The sequence below is a fragment of the Dermacentor andersoni genome, chromosome 1 (assembly GCF_023375885.2).
Source record: "Dermacentor andersoni chromosome 1, qqDerAnde1_hic_scaffold, whole genome shotgun sequence".
NCBI lineage: Eukaryota > Metazoa > Arthropoda > Arachnida > Ixodida > Ixodidae > Dermacentor > Dermacentor andersoni.
This window is the reverse complement of record NC_092814.1, coordinates 114,687,560-114,710,888: the sequence shown is the minus strand read 5'-3', so window position 1 is coordinate 114,710,888 and position 23,329 is coordinate 114,687,560. Positions and strand designations below refer to the sequence as shown.

At 42.8% G+C, this 23,329-nt stretch overlaps 1 protein-coding gene across 1 annotated transcript in view; it reads right to left on the bottom strand.

Annotated features, from left to right (window-relative positions):
* Positions 1-23,329, bottom strand: part of LOC126545701 (F-box only protein 31-like) — a 79,122-nt gene that overhangs the window by 40,058 nt on the left and 15,735 nt on the right. Inside the window, exons 2-7 of the mRNA XM_050193655.3 lie at positions 23,033-23,089; positions 19,990-20,066; positions 18,502-18,678; positions 17,205-17,276; positions 13,321-13,430; positions 4,173-4,332 (exon numbers count right to left, since the gene is read on the bottom strand). Coding sequence (XP_050049612.1) covers positions 4,173-4,332; positions 13,321-13,430; positions 17,205-17,276; positions 18,502-18,678; positions 19,990-20,066; positions 23,033-23,089 — 653 coding nt within the window. The remainder of the gene's footprint in view (positions 1-4,172; positions 4,333-13,320; positions 13,431-17,204; positions 17,277-18,501; positions 18,679-19,989; positions 20,067-23,032; positions 23,090-23,329) is intronic.

Here is a 23,329-nt window from a genome sequence, read left to right as displayed (position 1 = left end):
GCCATCTTCCATTTCGGCGGCAAGTCAAACGAGGCTGAGAAACCACATGGCCAGGAACGACATCGACGCAACTAACAAAAACCAGCACGAGTGGCTTAATCCATTGGCAGAACTGCGCAGCATGAGGGTCAGTGAGCAATCTCTGAGCAGTACTCAGCACTCTCAGTAAAGTTGGCACCCTCCAATCATGTTTCGGAGGGTGGGGCGGCGTAGTGTTATGGGTGCAGCCCATTCGTGTTCGCAGGGGTTGAAGGGCGACGGGAGAGAGGCACGCGAGGCTGGTGATGCGGAGAAGGCTGGAAAACGGTGCGTGGTTGCAGCTGTGGCTCGAATTTCTCTTTGTTTTTTTCGAGGATTTCACATTCCATTATTTTTCGGCACGGACACCTAGTAGCCAGACTTCATCACCATAACCAATAATGTGGCATTGGGGCATTGTAGTGAGCAGGTTATTTCCCTATAGAAAACATACAGAAGTTGATGGTACAGCAGCTTCTCATCGTTATAACCGATATATTGTTAAAACCGTATACCACTATTAGTGGGTTCGACTGTACCAGCAAATCTCCTTCAGGGCCGTTGCACACTGCATTCACAGCCATCGCCACCAACTCTATTGCGACAAGCATCTCCATTGATATGTTTCACAGCACATGGGCAGTGTCATTGGAAGCATACTGCACGTTTTTAATAGGCGACAACCCAAACATGCTGCGCCGCCGTTTCCTGCTGCAGGAAGCGCAAAGGGAGTGTCACATATTGCTTTGGTAGTATAGTATGCATGGTATTCTGGTGTTGCCCACCAGCTCGATTTCATTTATATTTCCCATCGCAGTCTTAAGACACTGCCACTGCGCAATAGGAAAACACACACCGCACCCAGGCCATATTTGAGGAGCGTAAACGTAAGCTTGCCAAAGCCATAATAACTACAATGCACGCCTAGGGTAGCTTGAGCTCCCCAACCTCAGCGTCTCATGCTGCACCAATTCGCACAACGCTTCGCTTTACGTTGATGTCAACTACAGCTAAGTATAAATTTTTTTTAGTAACTTCCAATCGTACGTTTTTTCAGTTAGTAAACGTATAATGGTTTCCAGCAGGTACGGACGCGAGCACAAGAAAGTAGAAACGGACAGGACAACACTGGTCCTGTCCGCGTTGTCCTGTCCGTTTCCACTTTCTTGTGCTCGCGTCCGTACCTGCTGGAAACCATTATACGTTCACCATGCACCAACTGGCCCAGCAAACTACTCTACTATTCAGTTAGTAAGTTTGTTTTTTTTCCAACCTTCTTTTTCCAAAACCGATGAATGAGGTTCTACTGTACTGGTACAACGTGGTGAAAAATCCATCAGTCACCCACTCAACATGCGATCATAGCCAATTTCCAAGGTGCATCTGACTCGAGCCTTTGAAGTCCTTGCATTGGCGCACAGAGACAACACAAAACTGGCAGAAATACGGGTGGACTTGGTAGCACGTAAGCGGAAGTGCGTGCAGCAATGAATCGACCACTTTTTCTTGGCATAGGGACATCAAAACATAAATAAAATAATCTTTTTTTATGGGGGGGGGGGAGATACATTCGTTTTTTCAGACATTCATAGTTTGGACTAATTTACGTCCCCTGTGGAGCCTGAATTATCGGTCATCAACTGTATTGGGTTCTCTTATCACACCTCCGATTTATAGCCTCGATGCTCTATAATGTGACTTCTGTGATTGTGAAATCTGCCATTTTATAGCATTGAGAATGAGACAGGAAACTCGCTACTTGTACTGTACTCAGCTTTGGTCATACATTGAGTAAAGTGTATATTTTCGAAAAAGCTGCATCTTTGATACCATCGTAAAGATAGCTTATACCTGACAGTGCTTAACAGAGTGTGTACAAGAGTTATGATATCACAGATTCTAATTTCAATGTAGTACAGTATTTTCATTCCCTCGTGTTCTGGGAATGCTAGGACATGGAAGAGTGTAAGCAAAAGAACAGGAGAAGCACTAGGTAATCGAATGCTTTCACTGAAGCCAGAGGTAAATGACACAAAGAAGTTAGTAGCAATCAAAGAGTCCAGCTTCAGAATCGTGAAACTTTTTAAGTTTACTTTGCTGTTACCTCAGATGTATGGCATACATTCCAAGCGCGGCATAAACTTCCCCAAATACTCCTATGCTGCAGCAATGTTATTGGCTGTTTCAGCTGGTAAACAACCATTCGCTACTATTTGAGCAACCTAGCTCGCCCATGAGGAATATTGTGAGCAAAAATTAAGGCCAAAGTTGTATGCTTAACATACAAAATCAAGTGCAACATGTGTGCCTTAATTTTAATATACACTGCGCACTTAGAACAGTTTGATAGAGGCTAACAAGGTTGGTTCGATAACTTAAGGCTCTCAACATTGTCTCTCAAACATCCTTAGCCCACTGAGAGCCAGCTCCAACAACCAGCAGCAAATTGGTGAATGGCTGTTTGGCTTAAGAACACAATGTATTCGTATACTGCAGTGAACTCTCGTTAATACAAGCTCAGTTAAACTAAATTCTTGCATATAACAAACAACATAGGAATGTTTGGTTTTCCATAAACTCAATGCAAAAAAAAAAAAAAACACTTAAGATGAACCGCCTCAGACATGCTCTTCAGTTAAGCCGAACATTCAGAGTGATCACCACTGCTGCCAATCCTGGAGGCTAGGGTGCCTCGATGCGCCGCACCCGCGGGTGCCCACATCAAGGCACCATACAGGAGGCCTGCGGCGCACATCGCCCATGGACAGAGGCAAAGACAAGAGGAGGAAACAAAAAAAGACAGTGACATTTCACTTTGTGAACGCGGGTCACACAAAAGCAGACGGATGCTACAGTGCATACGAAGCTATTGGCCATCGGTGCACCTAGACTATCCGCATCGCAGATCATATTCAAGACAGGGCTAGTATGGCCGCGCCATACACAGCAGGCGCCAGAGTAGAATGCGCCCTTGTAAACATTCACTCACAAACTACATTAACAAGCATGGTGTCAGCATGCACAGGCAAACATAAACACTTCACACTCGATGACCACGGACGCTCACTGTCTAAACGCTGGAATGAGCAATCGCAGCAGCAGCGAGTAAAGTGACCTTTGCGCTGTCTATCGCTTCAACGCAAACTGAGAAGCGAGAACATAGTGCACGCAAAGCTACGAGCCATTGGCCCACCTAGACTGTGCCCCCAAAGCATATGGTGTTCAAGGTAAAGTTCACGCAACAGCATGCAGCCGAAGTACAACACCCCCCTTCCTCCCCGGTGCCATAAGCGCTACTGAAGACGATACCCCCCTCCTTCCTACTTTGCACACGGGAGATTGAGCTGCCATCATCGGCTCGCCGTTGCATGCTTTCAGTCACACACACAGCATACGGCGCGGGAGGACGATGTTATGAGATGAACCCAGTACGTCCATATCGCAAATGAAACCTGTAACTGCCAGAGGACGTCAACCCAGCGAGCCTCCACCTATCTTACTCCTCTGCAACGCCTTACCTCGTTTCTATTTCCCCACTTCGCTCAATGTCACCTAGACTTCCCCTCTAGGTTGTGTTGCTTTGCCGCATGTTCAGCACGCTCCTTCCTACTTTCGTCAGCTCGGAGCCTGTATCGATGACCTGTGAGGCGGCAGATGCCTGCTTCAACTCCCTAGTGAACTTTTTCCAAGTGACAAGTGACTCATTTTCTATTACACCAATAAAATTACAGAATATATTGCTATTATAAGCTCTACATCATCATTACCAATGTACAAAAATGGTAACAAATTTCGAACTTATTTGTATTTTAACTTTGTTCCTCACCACACTTCAATGAACAACATATGTTCCCTCACACAGTTGTGTGCACTAAATTTCTCAAAGCACTTCAATTTAAAGGTCTTCCAGGTTCAAATTTTATGCACAATTTATGCCAACCTCAAAGCAATACAAGGAAAATGCAAAAATGATTGAGCCCAAAGATAATAAAATGACACCAGACAAAAACCTGAGGCTCGGAAATTGTGGTTCTACAAAATGTTTTGAGCTCACAACCATCATACTCTTTAGCATGTCCCCTCCTTCCCCACTATAACTACACCCCCTACCCCCCCCCTCCCAAGAGAGAGATATTTAAATGTGCAAATGTTACCGAAAGTTTGGAGGCCCGGAGCTTTGTGCAGTTGTCAATGTACTCTAACTGGATCAACTCGAGACCATGTGTGCCGTAGGTGCCCTTGAATACGCCAGGCTGAATGGGTACGCCAGTCAATGGGGCTTGCAACGTAACTCGCTTATACTGAAACGCATAGCTGAAATGCACATAAAGGATAGCATACTGTTAGAAGCTACACACAAGCATGTGGCCCGTGCTCAATGCAGCACACACTGTGGGCATCACAAAAATGGTCCCATGCATAGGCAAAGACAGCAGCAGAACCTTTGCCTCTAGCATGTAGTCCACCATGTTCTTGAGTGCTGCCACCACTGCATGGGAACTATTCCTGATCACTTCAGTGGGTCTCCTGATTTATCCAGTCATTTGACTTATCCAATACTACAGTGATTCACAATAGTAGCATACAAACTAAAGTCACAGTTACTTACAAGCTTTGGACACAGTGATAAATGCACATCAAAAAGACATTTTGTAAACGCACCACCCAATTACTATTCATCATGCTCCGCCTTACAATTCACCGCCCCCCCCCCCCCCCCCCCCCCTACCTTCGCCTTTGAAAATAGTGCAGTAGTGTTAGCGTCCACCTGGAGAATCTTCTTGTGCAACACCCACAGCTAAAGAAAGGTTTACTATGCCTTCCGTGGCACATTACACTGTTGTACATGAGAGGCATGGTGAATATTTTTGTTTTTGTTTTTTAAGGGCCCCTCTCATCAGGCCACACAGCGAATTTTTTGTTATATGGTGGAAGTTGTTACATGCCCTCTTGGGATCGGGAGCATTCTGCTGCAAGGATTTTTCAAATTGGTTGATTAATAGCCGAGGTATAAATATCACAGTGCCGCAAACCCATGATTTCAGGAGGCGAGCGTCATGGCCAACAAGGACACTCTCTTTACTTGCCCTGTCTAGCCTCCACAAGCGAAATTCCTTCCCTGCGTTCGCCCATACCGGAGCTGTAGGATTGCGTGACGCATACGTCACGGGCCCTGCCATTCTTTTTTCTCTATGGCTTTCTTGTTGCGCGGTGCACTTACACTGATGGTTGCACGTGTGAGCTGTTGTGTTTGTCTCATTTTGCGCAGCGCACGAGAACACCTGAATAGCAGTATAAGTCAGTGCTACAGGAACACTGAGGCAGACGCAAGCAGATCACAGAGCATGACTGCGCACTGAAACATGGTAGAAAATGACATAGTTTCACTCTCAGCGCACACGAGTGCACCACAAAATATTACGGACCACTGAATCTCAGAAAAATCGGAATATCTCTGCAACTTCACAACACAGTCTGGTATTTGCAATATGCTAACAGCATTATCGTATACAGTTTTAGTGGCTACTGCTACAGGCTACTAGGGAATTGAACATTTTCTGAGATACCGTAGTCCGTAAACTTTTATGGCTGGGTGTACATCTCTCTTGCAATGCGAAGTAAAAAAAAAACACGCAGACATTCAGTTTGTATGTTTTATTATTTCTCTAAACTTTAATTTGTCTATTGAAGCAAGAGATTACACAAATAACAGATGTTGCCTTGGATAATTCTCGAAGGGTCGCGTGTCACTATGAGTGATGTCACTGCATATACATGTACGCAGGCGTAGTTGCTGATATACGTCACCCCCCCGATCTTGGAGCGCGATGCCCGAGAGGGGAAGGGCAAGCGGTGTTTAGTTTGAAATTTCAGCTCTTTCCGCAGCCCACAGCGATGTATTCTTAGTGGACACAATCGTGAGTGCGCATTGTATGCCCTGTGCTTGTCAGCTCAAAATGGTCAGATCTGGTTAGGGGCGCTTTAAAGCAACGTTAGGATAATTACCCCCTTGATATCCCTGCAAAATTTCCATATTCTAGTGTGTTAGTGTGTTTGTTGCAAGATATCTTTGCACCTGTGACATCTGGCTGTTTATGTGTGCAGTGCGTGGCAGCAGTTTTGCTGCTGTGCCCCAGCAGTAGCCTCTATTTATATCAAGGTGGGCTGTAGGAGCATTATTTCTTGTAGCGCAGAGGGGCACAAACCAGGCACAGCACAAATTTGTTGCAGTTTCTCAACTCCTATCTTTTAAGCTAGTGCAGCAACAGATAAGCCAAGGAGTCAAAGAACTGGCTCAGGTGCCCAGTAAGGTAGCAACTGTTCCAGTTGCAGACGTGATAAATACAGCAACAGGCAACACCCATTCTACCTTTTGATTCTTGCAACAACAGTTTCCAGAAGCATAGACAGCCAATTCATGAAGTACATGTAATAAGCTTGAGTTCCTTTAAAGGGACACTAAAGAGAAATGCAAATCAGTTTAAACTAATAAAATATTTGTTCAAAAGTCTGTTGTTAATTTTGTGCTAAGCAGTTCATTATTACAAGAGAACAAACTTCAATTTTTGGAATTTCACACTGAAACACCAGCAACAGCATGTCACTGTGACATCCAGACTTCAAAGTATATTTTTTTGTATTCTGGCAGCTGCGGCTCAGTAAATGTTCTTAAAAGTTGCCAAGTTCAGTCAATGCCTCTTTTAGAATACAATGCAGTCAATTTTTACCAATAAGAAACTAACTACAGTCGGCTACAACTTAAGTCTGCAGTGAAGCCCCGCCCACACTCTCATGACCACCAGCCACTGCTCCTCCGCGAGACTGCAAATAGTTCGTACTTCAAAGTTTCCCTGTTACCTAAATAAAGTGCTAACCACAAAAATAAAGTTATAAGTGCGTAATTTTATACGTTTCCACTCGCCTATTATAGTCCCCACAAACAGTGAAAGCCTAATTCTTTATTCAACTGAAATAAAATGCTTGCGTCGCTGCAACTATTTATTGTCAAGTTTCACTTCAGTTGGCAGTGAAGTTTCACGAGTAAAACGGTGTCAGCAGTGAAATTATCTGTACCACGAACTTTCGAAGAGTGAAATTCTCAGACTCGATACACTTTCTCCATGTCTGTTGCACACCTCATCACTTCCACTGATGAAAAGACTCTTCAAAAACAGCAGATGCCCCAGAGGTATCAAGTACAGCGCCATTTTGAAATGGTCGCATGACAACAATTTAGTTTGCTTCTGTGATTGCCTGGCGAGTAACAACCCCGCGCGGTCTGTGTGCCTCAGTTGCCAACTGCTGTCTTTTCAAGTTGTACCTTACTATACCCCTGAGCACTGTCAAAATCCATGTCATGATGAACGGACGCAGGAACTTCAAGGCGGCATATTTCATTTTTACGTCTTTTCTGGTATACGAAGTCTCCTCTCACAGTAAGTATGGCTTTTTGGGCATTGTATCAGGGTAATTCAGTATTACATCTTAATATTTTTTTGTATCCCTCAACCACTTACATTAGTGCTAGAAATGTGCTTATTTTCAGTGCTTTTATGTTCGAACATTTTATTTCAGAACATAGTAGTCGCAACATATACTGCAATACATAAAATTATAGCCTGATCACTGGTGTTTTGAATGGATGTAAAGCAGTAATAATTGTTCCAACAGTTTTTCATAATTCTTATGCGAAACTTAAAAGGAGCACCTCAAGGAACACAAATTAAATTAATAATTTACTACTTTAAGTACTGTGAGTTAAAAAAAATTGGAAATATATAAAATATGCACCTGGTTCCTAGATCCCAACTTTTGTAAGTCAGATCATGCAAGAAAATGATAAAGGTTTGCTGGTGTCAATACTAGCCATAATGATGCCCATGCTATGCGGGAAAGCTGTAGCTACACAAATGTGAAAATGGGTAAGTCCCTATTGTACAGGGAGCACTTGTTTTTACTCATTGCAGCAGGCACCTGGTTCGTTTTTACTTTTTTTAGACTCGCGAAGCAATGGTCGTCATGTCAGGGAGCATGCAGAAGCCTCCTCGTACTTGATTATTGCATTTGATCAGCTTTCTGTGCAAGCAAGATGGTCTAGCGTGCGTTAAACTGTAACTAGAGTCTCCACATGCTTTGTTTAGTTCCTGTACAGTGCTGTAGCCGCAATGTGAATGTTGCACAATATTGTACAGTAATCAATAAGGGCACTTGCACAGGTGGTGTTCAAAATGTAAGAGATTAGACTGCTAGTCAAGCTTCGGGTGAAGGTTGGTCTGAAATCAACTGCGTGCGCTTGTATGAGTGAAAAGCCCACACAATGGGAAGTATTGCTCGTAATAATCTGCACATACGCTGTCTAAACGCATATAAACGTTGATGGATAAAGACAACCTGTGGTGGGAAAAACAAAGTTGCACTTGACATAGTTGACATCACTTGACATAGTTGAATCGTTACAACGGGCCCTGATAATCCGCCAAAAAATGCGTTTTATCCGAAGTGTCTCACTTCCAGAACTTTGGTCACGATGTCTAACAATATTACTGCAAAGAATGAGTGATGAACGTCCAAAGTAAAAAACAAACAAAAGAATGTCACAGTTTCGAATGCGATAGCAATTCACATCTCGCTCTATGACTGCAGAAAGTCGCTATAAAAACGGAGTGAGGAAGAGCGGCAGCAGCAGTAAGCGAATGGACCTTCGTGCTGTCTGTCGCTTAAACGCGAACTAAACGTCAAAAGCAGAGCGCATGCGAAGTGACCAGCACTGGGCACACTTTGTCCACATCGCAGATCACTTTCAAGATACGGCGACGTAAGCAGCAGCCGCCGGAGCAGAACACCCCTTGCCTACCCCATGCCTACCCCTTGCCTCACACGAAAGAAGACTGCGCGTTTCTGCCCTGCCTTTCTCCTTCAGGGGCGCAATATTAAGCCGCGATTGTCGGCTGACCCTTGCAAGACAGTTGTCAGCCTGTGTCGACACAACAAAAGTATGTTTTATATGCCTAATTTTGAAAAAATTTCCGTTAATTTCGTCTGCTGTAGCCGGTAGTCCGTTGTAGCATGGTCCGTTAAAAGTGAACTTTGTTGCATTAATAAAATAGGTAACGCAAACTAAGGTTGAAATATGGTCTGTTATATCCGAAAGTCTGTTGTACATGGGTCCATTATAGCAAGCATAGACTGTATTAGTCAAACACAATTAACAAAATAATATGCACTCATAAGCATCTACCGTTGCTTGAGACATCGTTAAAACAGCCCAGATGTTGGGTCACAAAATTAGACAAGCCGAGAGGAGCTTGTCCTGACTGCTGCTGTCATATAAACATGTTGCTGAGTCGACCAAAGCGCAAGCTTTGCGTCATTTTATTGAGGAAGGTTTATTGAGGCGCATTGGAGCCTAGCTTCGACGATACCTCTAGTCGAAGTTTTATTTTTCCTGACTCCCCAATCTGCCAAAAATTGTCAAATCTGACAAATAGTTAAAAGTTCAGTTGTCATTTCAGAAGGTGCATGATGCTGTTAGTAGAATTCCAATAGAAATGTTTAACAGCGCATACAAAAACACTAAATCAAATTGATCGATTTCTACAGGCGCGCCAACGAAGAAGTTATGCAGTACACCACCATGCACAAGTTCGTAGTCAAAACTGCACATTCTACAGGGTCCCCAAAGTTAAACTATTAGTAATTTTAATAAAAACACTATGGTAGTGACACAATGCCACTTGCACAGGTGGTCTGTGCGCTTTGGTGGGTAAAATTTTTGCAAACAAGTAGAAATAGCAAGTACATAATTAAAAAAAAATTTGATGAACTCCTAAAATTTTAAGATTATGGCATATGTTTATGCTAGAAACTTGAAGACAATTGTATTCAAAGACAACTCTATTTTATTTTACATTTCGGAAGCGCTTCTGTTCCAAGATATTTATAATCAAATTTAATGTGCAGTATGCCGATTTTGCACTTGGAGATGGGAGTTTCAATACAAAAACGAACCCCCCACGTGAAGCAGCCAATTGCAGAGGGAGTGGGGAAGCCAGCCTTGCATTTGCCAGCCAAGTGAAGGAGTGCAGCTGCTATCAGCTCCACCTGGATTCTAGACTAGTGTGCAATACTAATGCTTTATAAGTGTCAAACAAAATGGCATTCTCCTCCAGTACAGTTGTCTCAAGGTTTCTAATATACACATACACTATATCCTGAAACGTAAAAATTTAATAAAAAAGTTATTGTTCCTTACGTACTTGCTGACTCTACTTGCTCATAAAAATTATGCTCACTAAAGCGCATAAACCACTTGTGCAAGCAGAATTTGCACAGCTATCATAGTGCTTTTATTAACATTATTGATAGTTTAATTATGAGGACCTTGTATAATGTGCAGTTGGGAATTCGATGTAGTAACATCAAATTCATAACATCAAATGCAAAGTGTTTGCTCCCCTCTGCCTGCATTCATCATGATAGCATTGTCCCACTGTGGGTGACACAAATGTAGCTAACAACACTATTTAATTACCTAACAAAAGTAACCAACTAATTACTAAGCTATCTAACTGAACTAATTATCAAACTAATATTTAACTAAATTATTCAGTAACTAAACCAACAAACCTACTTAACTAAAGTAAGCAAACGTAACTAACTTAACTAATCAACTAATAAATAACTTACTAAACTAACTAACCAAATATAGCTATCTAGATTACTAACTAGAGAACAGTGTAAAGATAGACAACTGACCGAAACATTTTATGTGAGGAATGCTACTAGGAAGGGAGACCATGTAAATCACACAACTGTGCTGTGTATAAGCATCACACATTAAATTATTTTGCTAAAAGTTCTTGTTGCGTGTTCATTCTGCAAACATGCTGAAATAAATGTGGGAAAGGTGCCTCTTCTCATGAAACATTTGCATGATCATCCAACCTGGCCGTCTGGCACGGCATATTGATCTTCGTCTACTTATGCCAGGCCAGCACCTCTGCTGCCAACTTCTGTCCCCATATGAGACTCCTGGGAAACACTCGCGACCAGAAGGTGAGTATAAAGAACCCTGACTGTGCTCTCATGATTTGTCAGCAGTCGTCAGGGTGGCGAGGCAGGAAAATAAATTCAATGCCGCCTGCTAAGTGACATAAGATGCGAAGTTTGGAAAGCGAGATGCATTAAGGAACCCAAGACGTTGCTTAAAGTGCACCCAAAGCTCAGTACACAAACGTTTTTGCATTCTGCTCCCAGTGGAAGCCATCAATAAAACCCACGATCACATACTCAACAACAGAATACTGCAGCCACTGAGCCACAGCAGCAGGTGTCACAATCTGTGACATCACAGAGAAAAGTTCTGAGAATCTTTGCCACACGCCCTTTGCTTTTGCATGATCTTATAGAATATGAAAAATCTTTTCATGATAACAGTAACCAATAAGCTATTTCAATGTTGTAAACAGCCTAACTTTACTTACATCTAGATCCTTTCATGTCCATTTAAGGACCCAGACCTCATTAAAATTTAGCAAGCTTCATTCACTATGTCGGAGAGTACAGGTAACACACGACAGAGTTAGTGGCTGTATGAACCCCTTCAGGTGCCAATTAATGCAGTCTATTGAAAATTTAGTTTTATCGCATTTCTTGCATCTTCAGGATTATTAAAAGCATACAGTTGTAGAACGGATTAAGAATCTTCAATTCTTCTGCCAGTTCTGTCAAATTTACCGAATGTTTAATTCCTACACGGGCAGCTGAGGCCGAGCATGAACAGATGATAGTTGGCTTCTTCCAGAAGTACATAAATATTATCGAAATTCGAAAGCAAATTTTCGCTTACTTCAGCCTGTTTATTAAACTGTCAATAAATATACACAGTAACAGTAGCAAGAAGCGCACTGACCCAAACACGCTTCTTGATTGATGTCAGCTATTGGCCAGTAGCAGCCATATATGGGAATCTGCTACATTACAATATAAAGCCTACAGAAAATGGTGAGGAGCAGGCTTCTTTTGAAAAGAGCGTCTTAGAAAAGGTGACTTCGCACTCAGCTTGCAAGCTCCACACGCCACGCACAACTACAAAACTTGGCTGAGATGTTCACAGCAGCATACGCTATCCACGGACTATGTTTTTTCACCAAGCCTGAGGGGTGCTTCAGGACCCCTTTAACGTCGCAAGCGCCATCTGTCAAGAGATGGCATTGTGCATTCGTGTCCTATGCCCACTTCTTGCCAGCATGCTGCCGGAATCGCGATATGTGCAGATTACACTAGGAGAGCGGCGACTTTCGTTGATTGTGACATGGCAAGGCACTGCACATTAGGGCTGCCCACTCTCGAGTGGACGAAATCTAAAGGAGGAGGAGGACAGTTGAGAGGATGGTGGCAGCTTGTAAGGACCAGCGCTGACAATTCCAGGAGCCACCAGTTTGTACGTGCAACAAAGATTAACTATTTTTTAGCTCTACTGTATCGCAATTTAGAACACGATCAAGTACATTCTTGTGATCAAGATCAAAAGCTATAGTTGCCTGACTAACAAAGCTACCAATACGAATGGAGGTACTGTCAATAATTAAGACCTATAAGAGAACTGTAAACAAAACCAAAATGAGACCCCTTTTATGTTTATTCCAATGCTACAGAACACAAAAAAGGAAGAATGTGCAAATGAGCTGCCAAGCATTATAAAAAGAAAACCTGGTACTATAATTATTGTTAGTCAGTAGAAAAAAGAAAGCAAAAGTCTGGATAGTTGGCCACCTTGATTGGGTCAAGTATAGACACGAGGCATTTACTCAGAAGCCAAGACTGTCCCACTAAATTCGGGACAGTTGGCAACCCTAGTGCACACCCAACCGGACGAAAAGGACAGCCCTCACCTAGCGTAACCTTCTGCAACCATAGCGATTCTGACAGCACACTGGCAAGAAATGAGCGTAGGGGTAGGCACACAGCATAAAAGGCACATGCTCTATGTTAAAGGGCTCCAGAATGCAGTTTGGCACGTGCTCACAGATCTTGTATTATTTTGACCCTACCTGTACAAGTAGGCACAACGATTACTAAGAAGTGTAGAATAAACTTATTTAATATTCAACCTTCACTCCTGCTACTATTTAACTGTTCTTTCTTCATAAAGACAAAATAAGATTGCACCATTTATTACATAAGCCAGTCTAGCATAGAATAAGGGCCTTCTATGCATTTCAAGGTCACATTTTATGCATTTCAAACCATTCTGGATGACAGATCAACAGTAACACAAAAAACATGTAAACTTATGCTTACTCTAATTGCCTCAATATCAAAAATTTCATGAGCAGCAGCTCCTGGCTGTGTGGAAACTGGTGCATATCCAGAGGCACTGAAGTCTCTTCATGAATCCAGTCACGAAGTTCCTGAAAAGTCATTTCAATGCTGAGTAAAAACATTTACAACAATTACTGTAGCAATTTCAACAGCACAGCACACTTTCATAAGCTGAGTGCATGACTGAATAAATAAGCAAAACGTTGCCTACATATTCCCACAAAAGAAAGAGGTCAGATCTGTTCTCCTAATGACAGCACTACTGCATGTACAGCATACACCTCACAGGGTTGTGATACGCAAGTAGTTCAAAACATTCTGCAAATGCTTTACTCCCACATTTGATAAAATTGCTCATTAATTAAAATTTCATGGGGATAGCAAGAGAGTACAAATTAAATGCTCCTGTTGGGCTCAATCACACTGGCTACTGAAAGATTGTGCGACTGATCGTGACTAGTGACCAACGAGCGACTTACTGCAGCCGATGTCCACAAAGGCAAGCACAACCTACTCATCACCCCACCAACATGACCCAAAATATGTGCCCTCGTCACCCTGCTTGCACAACCATTGCAACATAAAATAGATGTCACCATATACTGATGTCCTGGTCCTGTTCCGCTGATTGGTTCAATAGGATTGAAACTGCAATCGGGAGACTGAAAAATCAAGCAGCCAAGTGACTGACGCAAAACAGTCGCTTTTCAAGCAGACGACCACTTGCACCAACTTGGTCGTGCAACCGCTGCAAACCGCCAGTGTGAATGAGCCCTTAAATTACAAAATAAATTGTCAACCACAAGCAGATATTTTTTTCAATTATACGGAAATCTGAGGCGTATTCAAGCCGCCATCGTAACCATGCTGTTCTGGTATAGACAGCGCATGCGCAGCCTGTGCAAGGAGGGTTAGAAGGCATAGAGTTTCTAAATAAATACCCCAAAGGGAAATGTGGCGCTAGTGTCTACGGCGGTTCTCCTGAGCATTGCCTCAACCTACATGGGAATGATGGGAAGCACAGGCTTCAGATTGACTTCGATCTTTAGACTGTGTTCAGACAGCGTTTGCTCGCAGCGCAATAAACAAAGCTACACTCAAATATTATTGCGAAAAATCTAATTTTATTTCTGCAGTGTCTTATATAATGCAGAACACGTTACATAAACTTTGTATGACTTTGAGATTGAAGCACGGTTTACTATGGATTTACTATGGTTTACTAGGACACACCAGGGTATGCATTCTTGTGCAATACCATTTCCAATTTAACGCCAGAGAATAATTATTTATTTATTTTTACAACAGCAATAACAACCATGCATGTGCTTATATAAAAATACTCATCAAGTACTTATGGAAATAAGAATTTTGTATAGTGAGAAAGTGTTGCGCCCTTGAGAGGTATGCTACAAGTGTCACCTGCTACGACGCCTGCTCACTGCGAACGCAATACTTTTCTCACAGACAACAGGCACTTGCGAACTCTCTCGCTCTTTCGAAAGGCTGCGTTGGCTATCATGATTGCCGAACATCCTTAAGTACTTTTAAGTACATCTGCTGCACTGCTAGCAGGGATGCTAGAGGTCTCCTACGAGTATGCTTCATTTTATTTTATGTTGACGTACTGCTTCCGAAACGTTACGGCGTGGCTTTGCACTTACCAATTTTGCGACGTACTGCTTCCGAAGCGTTGCGGCGTGGCTTTGCACTTGCCCATTTTACGACGCTAGACTACAGCCAGGAAGCAGCAACCTTTCCTACCACAAGTAAGTTTGTGCTCGCAAAGTCCGAAAACACGCATTTCAATGAGCACATAAACGAGCGATGCATAATGAAGCCCCCAATAAAATTTGATTGTCAAGCCACTAGAAGTACAACTGTCTATGTCTTGCATCAGTAGTGCCTTCTTTTTCCTATTCTTTCATAAAGTTTCATAAAGCACATAACGCTACAGCGCCAACCTAACACACTTAACAAACCAAGGACCAAATGGTCAAAACATGTTCTTTCAATGTTTACGATGCCGCCGCTTTCTCGTCAGGGCTTCGACACCACACTGCGACACAAACATCATCCCAGCCGCTGGCCCAGTGCGCTATCGCCACTCGAAGCAACAGAACAAAGGGAGAGAGCTTTGTGTTGCGCTGTCCCACTGCAGGTTATAGCAATTGCGCTTGGAGCGAAACCAAAACTGCCAAAAAATACTTGTAGACTAGTTTGCCAGTCAACAGAATGCCAATCTGTACCCTGTACTTCCCATCATTCCCATGATGGTTGAACGATTGCAGCGCCAGATTTCCCTCTAGTTATACTAATATGAAACTCTATGTTAGAAGGTCTCTGGAGGCAGACAGTGCATTTGGCTACAAAAGCAACGAAGCTAAGTGGATGCACCAATTGGCTCTGTTACAGCCAAGGAAGCGTTCTTGCTTCTGCTGCAGGCATGAGCAATGTGCACACACACATAAATGTTCCCGCTAAGCAAGCGGTATGCATACCATACTGTGGTGTGCATACACTGGCCTGAGCACAATAGAAAGTAAGTGTAAAGCTTAATCTAGCAAATTGTTGCAATCGGTGCTCACAAACGCCAATGGTTTTTCATCGGTCTCATCTCATGCACCATCAAGGTGCGACACCTGTAACACCACGGCCATTTAGAAACGTGACTGCACTCATGCTCTATCGTACCACAGTGCTCTCAACCGTGTTTCGAGTGAACAAAGTGTGGTTATTGCTTATCAGAGATGACAATGCCACATCATTTCTGCGCGCAGGCGCGGAAGGTGATGATGCACTGTGAAGTCAATACTGGGAGCGGCGGCTGCTCACTTCACCACGACACCCATGCACGCTCCCTCCAGTGGCTCGAGCCACCATTGAGAGTGCTGCAATATCACATCGCTTGAACGCAGTCATGTGTTTTCCTGATGGTTTTTTTCATATTTCATGGGGTTTATTTAAATGCTGGAAAAAAACACCATGCAGGAGGCATGTTGCCACAAAAAACTGGATTGGTTTTTTCTGAACCACTTCTATAAAGTAATGAAATGCACTTGGCCCTAAAATGAATAATAATGCTTACTTTCATTTTCTTTTGCTCTTCTTGAACATGAACATGAACCGTGCTTCAATTTCAAAGTCCTAACTTATCTTAGTTAATTAAATTATAAAGAAGAATTTTAACATACTCTGAGGAGTGCCACATGACAGTAAACAGTACGTCATTGCTTTCACCCAGCTGCGGTTTACTGTTGTTGTTTTTTTAAAGTCCTTGGCTCAGGTTACGTGAAACACCCGGTATACATTCTGAACAATAGTTTGGGTCATCACCTTTTGCTCCTTGAGCCCAAATCCTTGCACCTTCACATAAACACAAAATGTTCTTTTTCTGCAAGTACACATGCACTTTCCCCTTTCCTAGTGCACTTTTGACTCCTTCACACAGAGCTACCACACCTTCAAAGTCCTTTCTTTTTTCCTTTCTCTCCATTATTCAATCTGCCACCCATTTAACCATGTCCCCTTTTGAGCTTCAACAGTTCCTTTCCTTTGCTTTCTAGGTCACTTTATTAAAGGTGGCCTCATTTACTCACTAACCTTGTCTTGCTTCCATACCAATAGTGCACACCCATTTACACATAACATGCAAAAATGCCAAAGCTGCAGTCATGCAGAAATGCAACATTTCAGAAGAATGCACCACCATTTTGTGAACTTTAAGCAATAGGAAATTGTCTGATGTGTGATGGAAATCTTTACATTGCACAGCATGTGCAAATTCTGCAGAACCCCCCCCCACACACACACAGAAAACCATGAAAGAAATTTAAATTGCATTTAAAACAAAAACTTCATACTTGGTGTTTTCCATTTGGGTGACGATGGTGGCTTGAGTCACAACATTTAAACACAAACTCATCCTTGGAAATCTGAAATGCAAATATAAAGAAGGCTTTACCCATAGGCCCTCTGCCAATTTTCAGGTTAGGTAAACACTGTGGAAATTAGTGATGCAAGAGAAGTGCTAACTCAATGCAGAATTAGTATAGGTTACAGCAATGGCTGTTATAGCGGATTTCCGGTTGCACTTGTCAGTGCCACAGTATGCAGACACCATAGGTTAAATCTCCACAATATACTTACTACTGCCCTAGTGCTCTTTCAGAAGGCAGTAAAGATTTATAAAAGCTGTAGCAGTCAAAATGCTTACTTCCATTTTCTTTTGCTCTTCTTATCTGCTAATGTTTTAGCCAAGTTCGAAGTGATGCCCAGACCGTAAACTTATTGAATGGTATATTTTTCTTTTTCTCGTTCACTGTTTCCATGCAGGACCTACTGTCTCCATTCTCTTCAAAGAGCAACCCCCTACAATTGCTTTCCTCCGCAGTGCTCTACTTTGTTTAGTGTACATAGCCCAAGATATTAAAATTGCCTTTGACATTATTGATGTGGTTTTGAGCACACAATGTTTGTGTTGAGAATTGTCAAGAAATAAAGGTGCAATAGGATGCAATTCCGAAATTTGGATAATTCAGAACATAAGAAAAATATTTTGCACAGCTTTTTCAGATATTGTAGCACAAAAAGAACTTGTCACCAGATGCTACAAATCATCGCCACTGCAGGATTAGTGCTGTAGCTGAGCTTAACAGCAAGAAGCAGGTTTAAATTAAATTATGGTGTTTTACATGCCAAAACCATGATATGATTATGAGGCATGCCGTAGTGAGGGACTCCGGTTTAATTTTTACCACCCGGGGTTCTTTAACGTGCACCCAATGCATGGTACATGGGCATTTGTACATTTCACCCCTATCTATATGCAGGCGTCATGCCTGAAGAAGCAGATTTAGCAAGTGAACACAGTGATCAATGAGTACTGAAGATGCTAGTACAATGAGCAACACTAAGAAACACTATGCTTCAATGACAAAAAATTGAGAAGGGTCAATGTAAACAAGATAGAGCCATAAGGCGTGGTAAAAATAGCCTTCTACGTCAACCAAGTTCAATGAAACCTTGATATAGAAAACGCACACAAGTGAAAATTGTAGTCATGCAGAAAAATAAGCTTTCTGCCTTGACTAAACACAATGTACTAAGCATATGTGGAAACATGCTCAACAAGAAAATGTAAATATATTTGCACTGCACCTCTAAAATAACAGCTTGGTGGGGTCCCTTGTAGCCACCAACACAAACAACGTCATCTTCATTTTCCCGGTCAAGTGAAACGGTAAAGAGCAATTTCTTGCGAAGTGGCTCGGTGATGAATGGGTCCCGTGGAGGTAGCAACTCCTGCCCCACTATGGCTGCAAGTTCAGGGTCAAACTGCAAAAAGCAAAGCCAGCTCACCATCTATAATTTTTCTCTTAATGACTTCTGGATTTTTAATCCCCTCTCCTCCACACACACACAAGCACACACACACATGCGCACACAGGCGCGCTCTCTTTTTCTATGGCACCAACCACTTTGGTTTCAAAACATTTGCTGCTAGTGGCCCAAAACCTCAATGGATGTGGCAGACATAACCACTGGATTCAAAGCCTAGCCCTGCCACACAGCAAGAGCAAAAGAGGAAGAGAGTATCGCTGTGTAAAAGGTATGTATGGCTCAGGCACTTTTTCTAAAGGGCCAGCTGAGGCTAAATGCTACTGCACCAGATGTCTGTTGCTCTTCTAGACACGTCTGAACAAGTGCTTGTTTAGACTCCTTTAATGAGCCACTCACAAGGTATGGGCAAAGTACAGGCATCACAGCATAAAAAATATAATAATAATGAGCTTTGTGCATAGATGACTTGATGATCATGTCAGCAAAGTATTACACCAATGAACGCCACGAAAACAGGAGAAAATTAAAACAAGAGCCTGTCCCTCTTCACCTTGGAAAAGTCACTTGGACCACAAGCTTCTACATCACGCGCGTGCCTCCTGCAGCACACCAATAGCCAGCACCAGTGGGAACTTGGGTGAAATGTGGAGTGCACAGAACTTGGAAATGCACAACCCAACAAGAAGACAAAAAAATATATAATAAAAGAGGAGGCAGGAATGGAGAGAGTAGGTGCCATGACAAAAGAGAAGGGCAGGGTACCTTGGCTGGGAGAGGACATCGGAGAAGGTGAGTGAGGAATGTCACTTGCAGGCAAGGTCTGAAGCAGGAGGAGCGCGCCTCTACTGCAGGGAGGGCAACTCATCTCCACAAACAATAGCTGTATTCGCTTCTATTTCAGCTACTAATAAACCCTCTTTAATAATACCTGCAGTAGAATGCTTCCTAGATGGCACTTTAAAACTTCTAGTTTTAATGGGGCCTGGTGAGGGGCCCTTTCAATTAGGATTTGTGCCTATCTTTGCCACTCATGTCATTGAGCTAGCTTTATAAAAACTTGGCAGCCTCTAAAGGCATACTCCAAATAAGCTAAGATGTTCTCAACTGATCTGTCCCAGGAGGGGATACTCTTCACTTTCACATGACACAGCATAACATGCGACACCTCACTGGAGCGATGGGACATTCTGTCCACTGGCTCAGCCGATCAGTGCACGCTCAAAGTGATGTACCCAAAAGTGATCACCCCAGAATTTGGACACTGCTTTTACCCTTTTTTCAAATGTGAGAATTATGAATACTAACCAAGACTTGGAAAAGGCCCCCGTAAGAAGACACCTGTGGCTGCCAGAGGCCCAAGTAAAACCGGTACTTGTGGAGTACTGTCACATGACAAAGAAAAAAGAGCAGGTCATGATGCACTAAGAATGTGTGCACTAAGCATATTAGCAGTAACATAGACTATGCCCCCAAAAATCTTATCTGGCAAAATAAACAATGGCAAGAACCACCACCACCCGTATACAGTTTATGCGTATGGCAAAAATAAACCAAATAAAATAATATAGGGTTGTGCCCCAACTAAGCACATTTAAGTGAATGTATACTCCGATAAATAATCTGGTTCATAAGACAATAGGATTGCAGATGCTACCTTATGTGTACATTAATATGTCCATACTTAATTTATAAGGACATGTACAACAGAAAAGTACCTTATATGAATTCACTGAAGAAATCTCAGCCCCATGAATGTTGAAACTTCTTTCACGATGGAATGTTTAAGCGTGACTGAACGAGGACGTATAAATAAACAGATACGCAGAGACAGCACTTCTTTCACCTTCCTAGCAGACAATTCGTCATCAACTCTTCCAATAAAACCAGTGTGCCGTATGGCCGTGCCATCACTTCCTTAATCAAGACAGCATGGTAGCCTGCAGACCCTGAGGTCCGTCACATGGTGACGAGAAACCCAGGTCCTTCAAGATGATGTCAACCTCATCGACACATGGTATCGTACTGCAACGCGCAGCAACGAAGGGTTCATGATTGCAGCTGACCCATGGAATGGCGACTCCGGCAACACCAGAGCCTGTGCTTGCAACTGGATGGCATCTTTAACAAAGCGGAAGGCCCACTATGAGGGCAGCAAGAGCACTCAGCATCTCAGGTGAGCAACCTGCATGACCAGATCAATGCGCCCTACCTGCAGATCAAGAAAATTAATGAAAGCTTTAAAGACTATACACCTGATGAGCTGATTGAGAGTGAGACCTGAGACACAAGCAAATATGGAAACAAGGCTGTCACAACAACATCGAAACTGTGGTTCGAGCTTCAAAACAACCGCACGTCTCTAGCTTCACGCCCAGCGAGCAGTCAAATGTCGATCAGCGTCAAGTCTACACCACTGCAGCTAGAACTGATGAAGTTGGATGGAAACCAAAAACAATGGCAGCATATTTGGACTCAGTTTTCAATGGCTATGCACAATAATAAAGAGCTCAGCAGTGCTGACAAGTTTGATTACCTGAGCACTCTCGTCTTTGGAGCAACTGGAACAGGATGCAGTGAAAATCCTCAAGAAATGCTTTGGACATGAAAGTACTATTGTTTATGAGCACCTCTGAACTCTTCCATTCTGAGGCCGGTGTAGTCATCTTTGAACATCATACAACCTTGACACCTACAGACCAAGTCCAAGTGCATTTAAGGAGTTCCAAAGTCTTTGGCACGAGCCCCACTAATTATTGTTTCATGTTATGGGAGATTCTCTTGAGAATCCTGTCATCAGACTTGGTGCTGAAGTATCACAAGTTTACAAGAAGTAGACTGCATCCGTGGCTGGGCCAACGACTAAAGCAGAAGATGATGCAACTCAAGAGATGACAATAGCAGAGAAAGAACTAGAATGCATGTTGGAGTACTTTGATCATCAACTTCAGTGCCGAGGAGCTTTGGCTCAACAGTAATCTCCGAAAGCATCAGATGCCATTAAAAAACTATAGAGAACCTAAGATTTGTTCTGCAGCACAGTGTGTCATGAGCAGCGGCTCTACAGAGCGTGGTAGATAAGCCTGACCTGTGCCTGTTGCGAATCAGGCAAGCATAGTGCCAACATCTGTGACAACAAAGACATGAGTGTGCCTTTTGGATGTGCCATCTCTTGATCAAGACAGCGGGGTAGCTCGCGGACCTTGAGGTCGACAATAATGTATACACATAAAGTTCTCAATTGTAGGTGCTACTTAAAACAATTTTGATGGCTACATAAAAATGCAATGATTCGTAAAAGTGACTTTGTGTTATGCATAGTTCTGGTGCAAACAATGCATAGTTATGGTTCACCAGCCTTCATTCGATTTTCAGAGATGCTGAGTGTCCATCCTGTTATTCACTGCCGTCCAAGACAGCATGTTTTTATTAGAGGATTGCTTGCAGCAAAGTTTATGAGAGAGAACCAGTTTGAAAAAGAAGCTGCTTCAGGAAACAAAGTGGTAAAGTCACCAACAGGAAGTTGAGTGTGCCTCAGACACCCTAGCCTACAGCCACACATAGTGAAATACTGTAAACAAAGAAAGTGCACTGGGTAGGTTTCTTAACTAAAAGTGAGCTAAGCAGGAGCACTGGCCTCACCACTTATCTCAGGGGCACACACTAACAGCAAATTCAAGGTGACAATACTGTGCAGTGGCCAATTATCCACAAGCTTCATCAATGAAGGCACGAGATTAGCTGCAAGTCCTTCTTGGCTGTCTTGCACAAACTTATAGCACGTGGGCAAATGCGTGGGTGGACGGAGATGCCATAAGAGGGGGCCAAGAATTAATTTTGAGCACCTACCTAGGGTTCTTTAATGTGCACCAAAAGCTTGGCACATGAGTGTTCCCGCATTCTGCCTCTGTTATATTGCGGGTGCCATAGCCAGAAATTTAACCTGCAACCTCGAGCTTAGTGGCACATCCCCATATAGCCACTGAGCCACCAAGGCAAGTTAATTTGCGAGACATTAGGTTATAAAAGCAGAAAATAAAGTTGATATTGCCAGTGCACTGACTTTCTCACACAGAAATGCCTACAGACAATGCTTATAGTAGCTCCTGGAGGACAAACAAACAAGGAGAGCAGTGCAAGGCACAATGCTATATGCCTAGAGGTACAGTAATATGTATTACAAGATAAAGAATGTGACCTTTGAAATTCAGGCTGGTGCATGAAGAATGCAAGTGTATTCATGGGTAGGTGCATCTTAAAGCTCGGTTCCAACAATGTAAAAGTGCAGCATCATGGAGCAAAATAGAACACAGCATGAACTCGCACTGAAAAATATATGCAGACAACTTACACTTTGTATAGATGTCCTTGAAGACAAAATTCCCGTGTTTCACTTTCACAGAAAATTCTAGAGTGGATTGTAAAGAAGAAAAAGAATTACAAACCAAAACTTCTACACGTGCTACAAGCTGAAACATCGCAACACTGTCACAGCCACAATGTCATGAGCCACTGGCACAGTCAGTGTGCCTCCAATTTCTACGGTACATAAAAAATCGATCAGTTTCATTGACGGCTATTCCCCCAACACACTGCCAAAAACTAACTTCAGAATTCTTCGCCAAGCAATGCCATGCACTGTACGAAC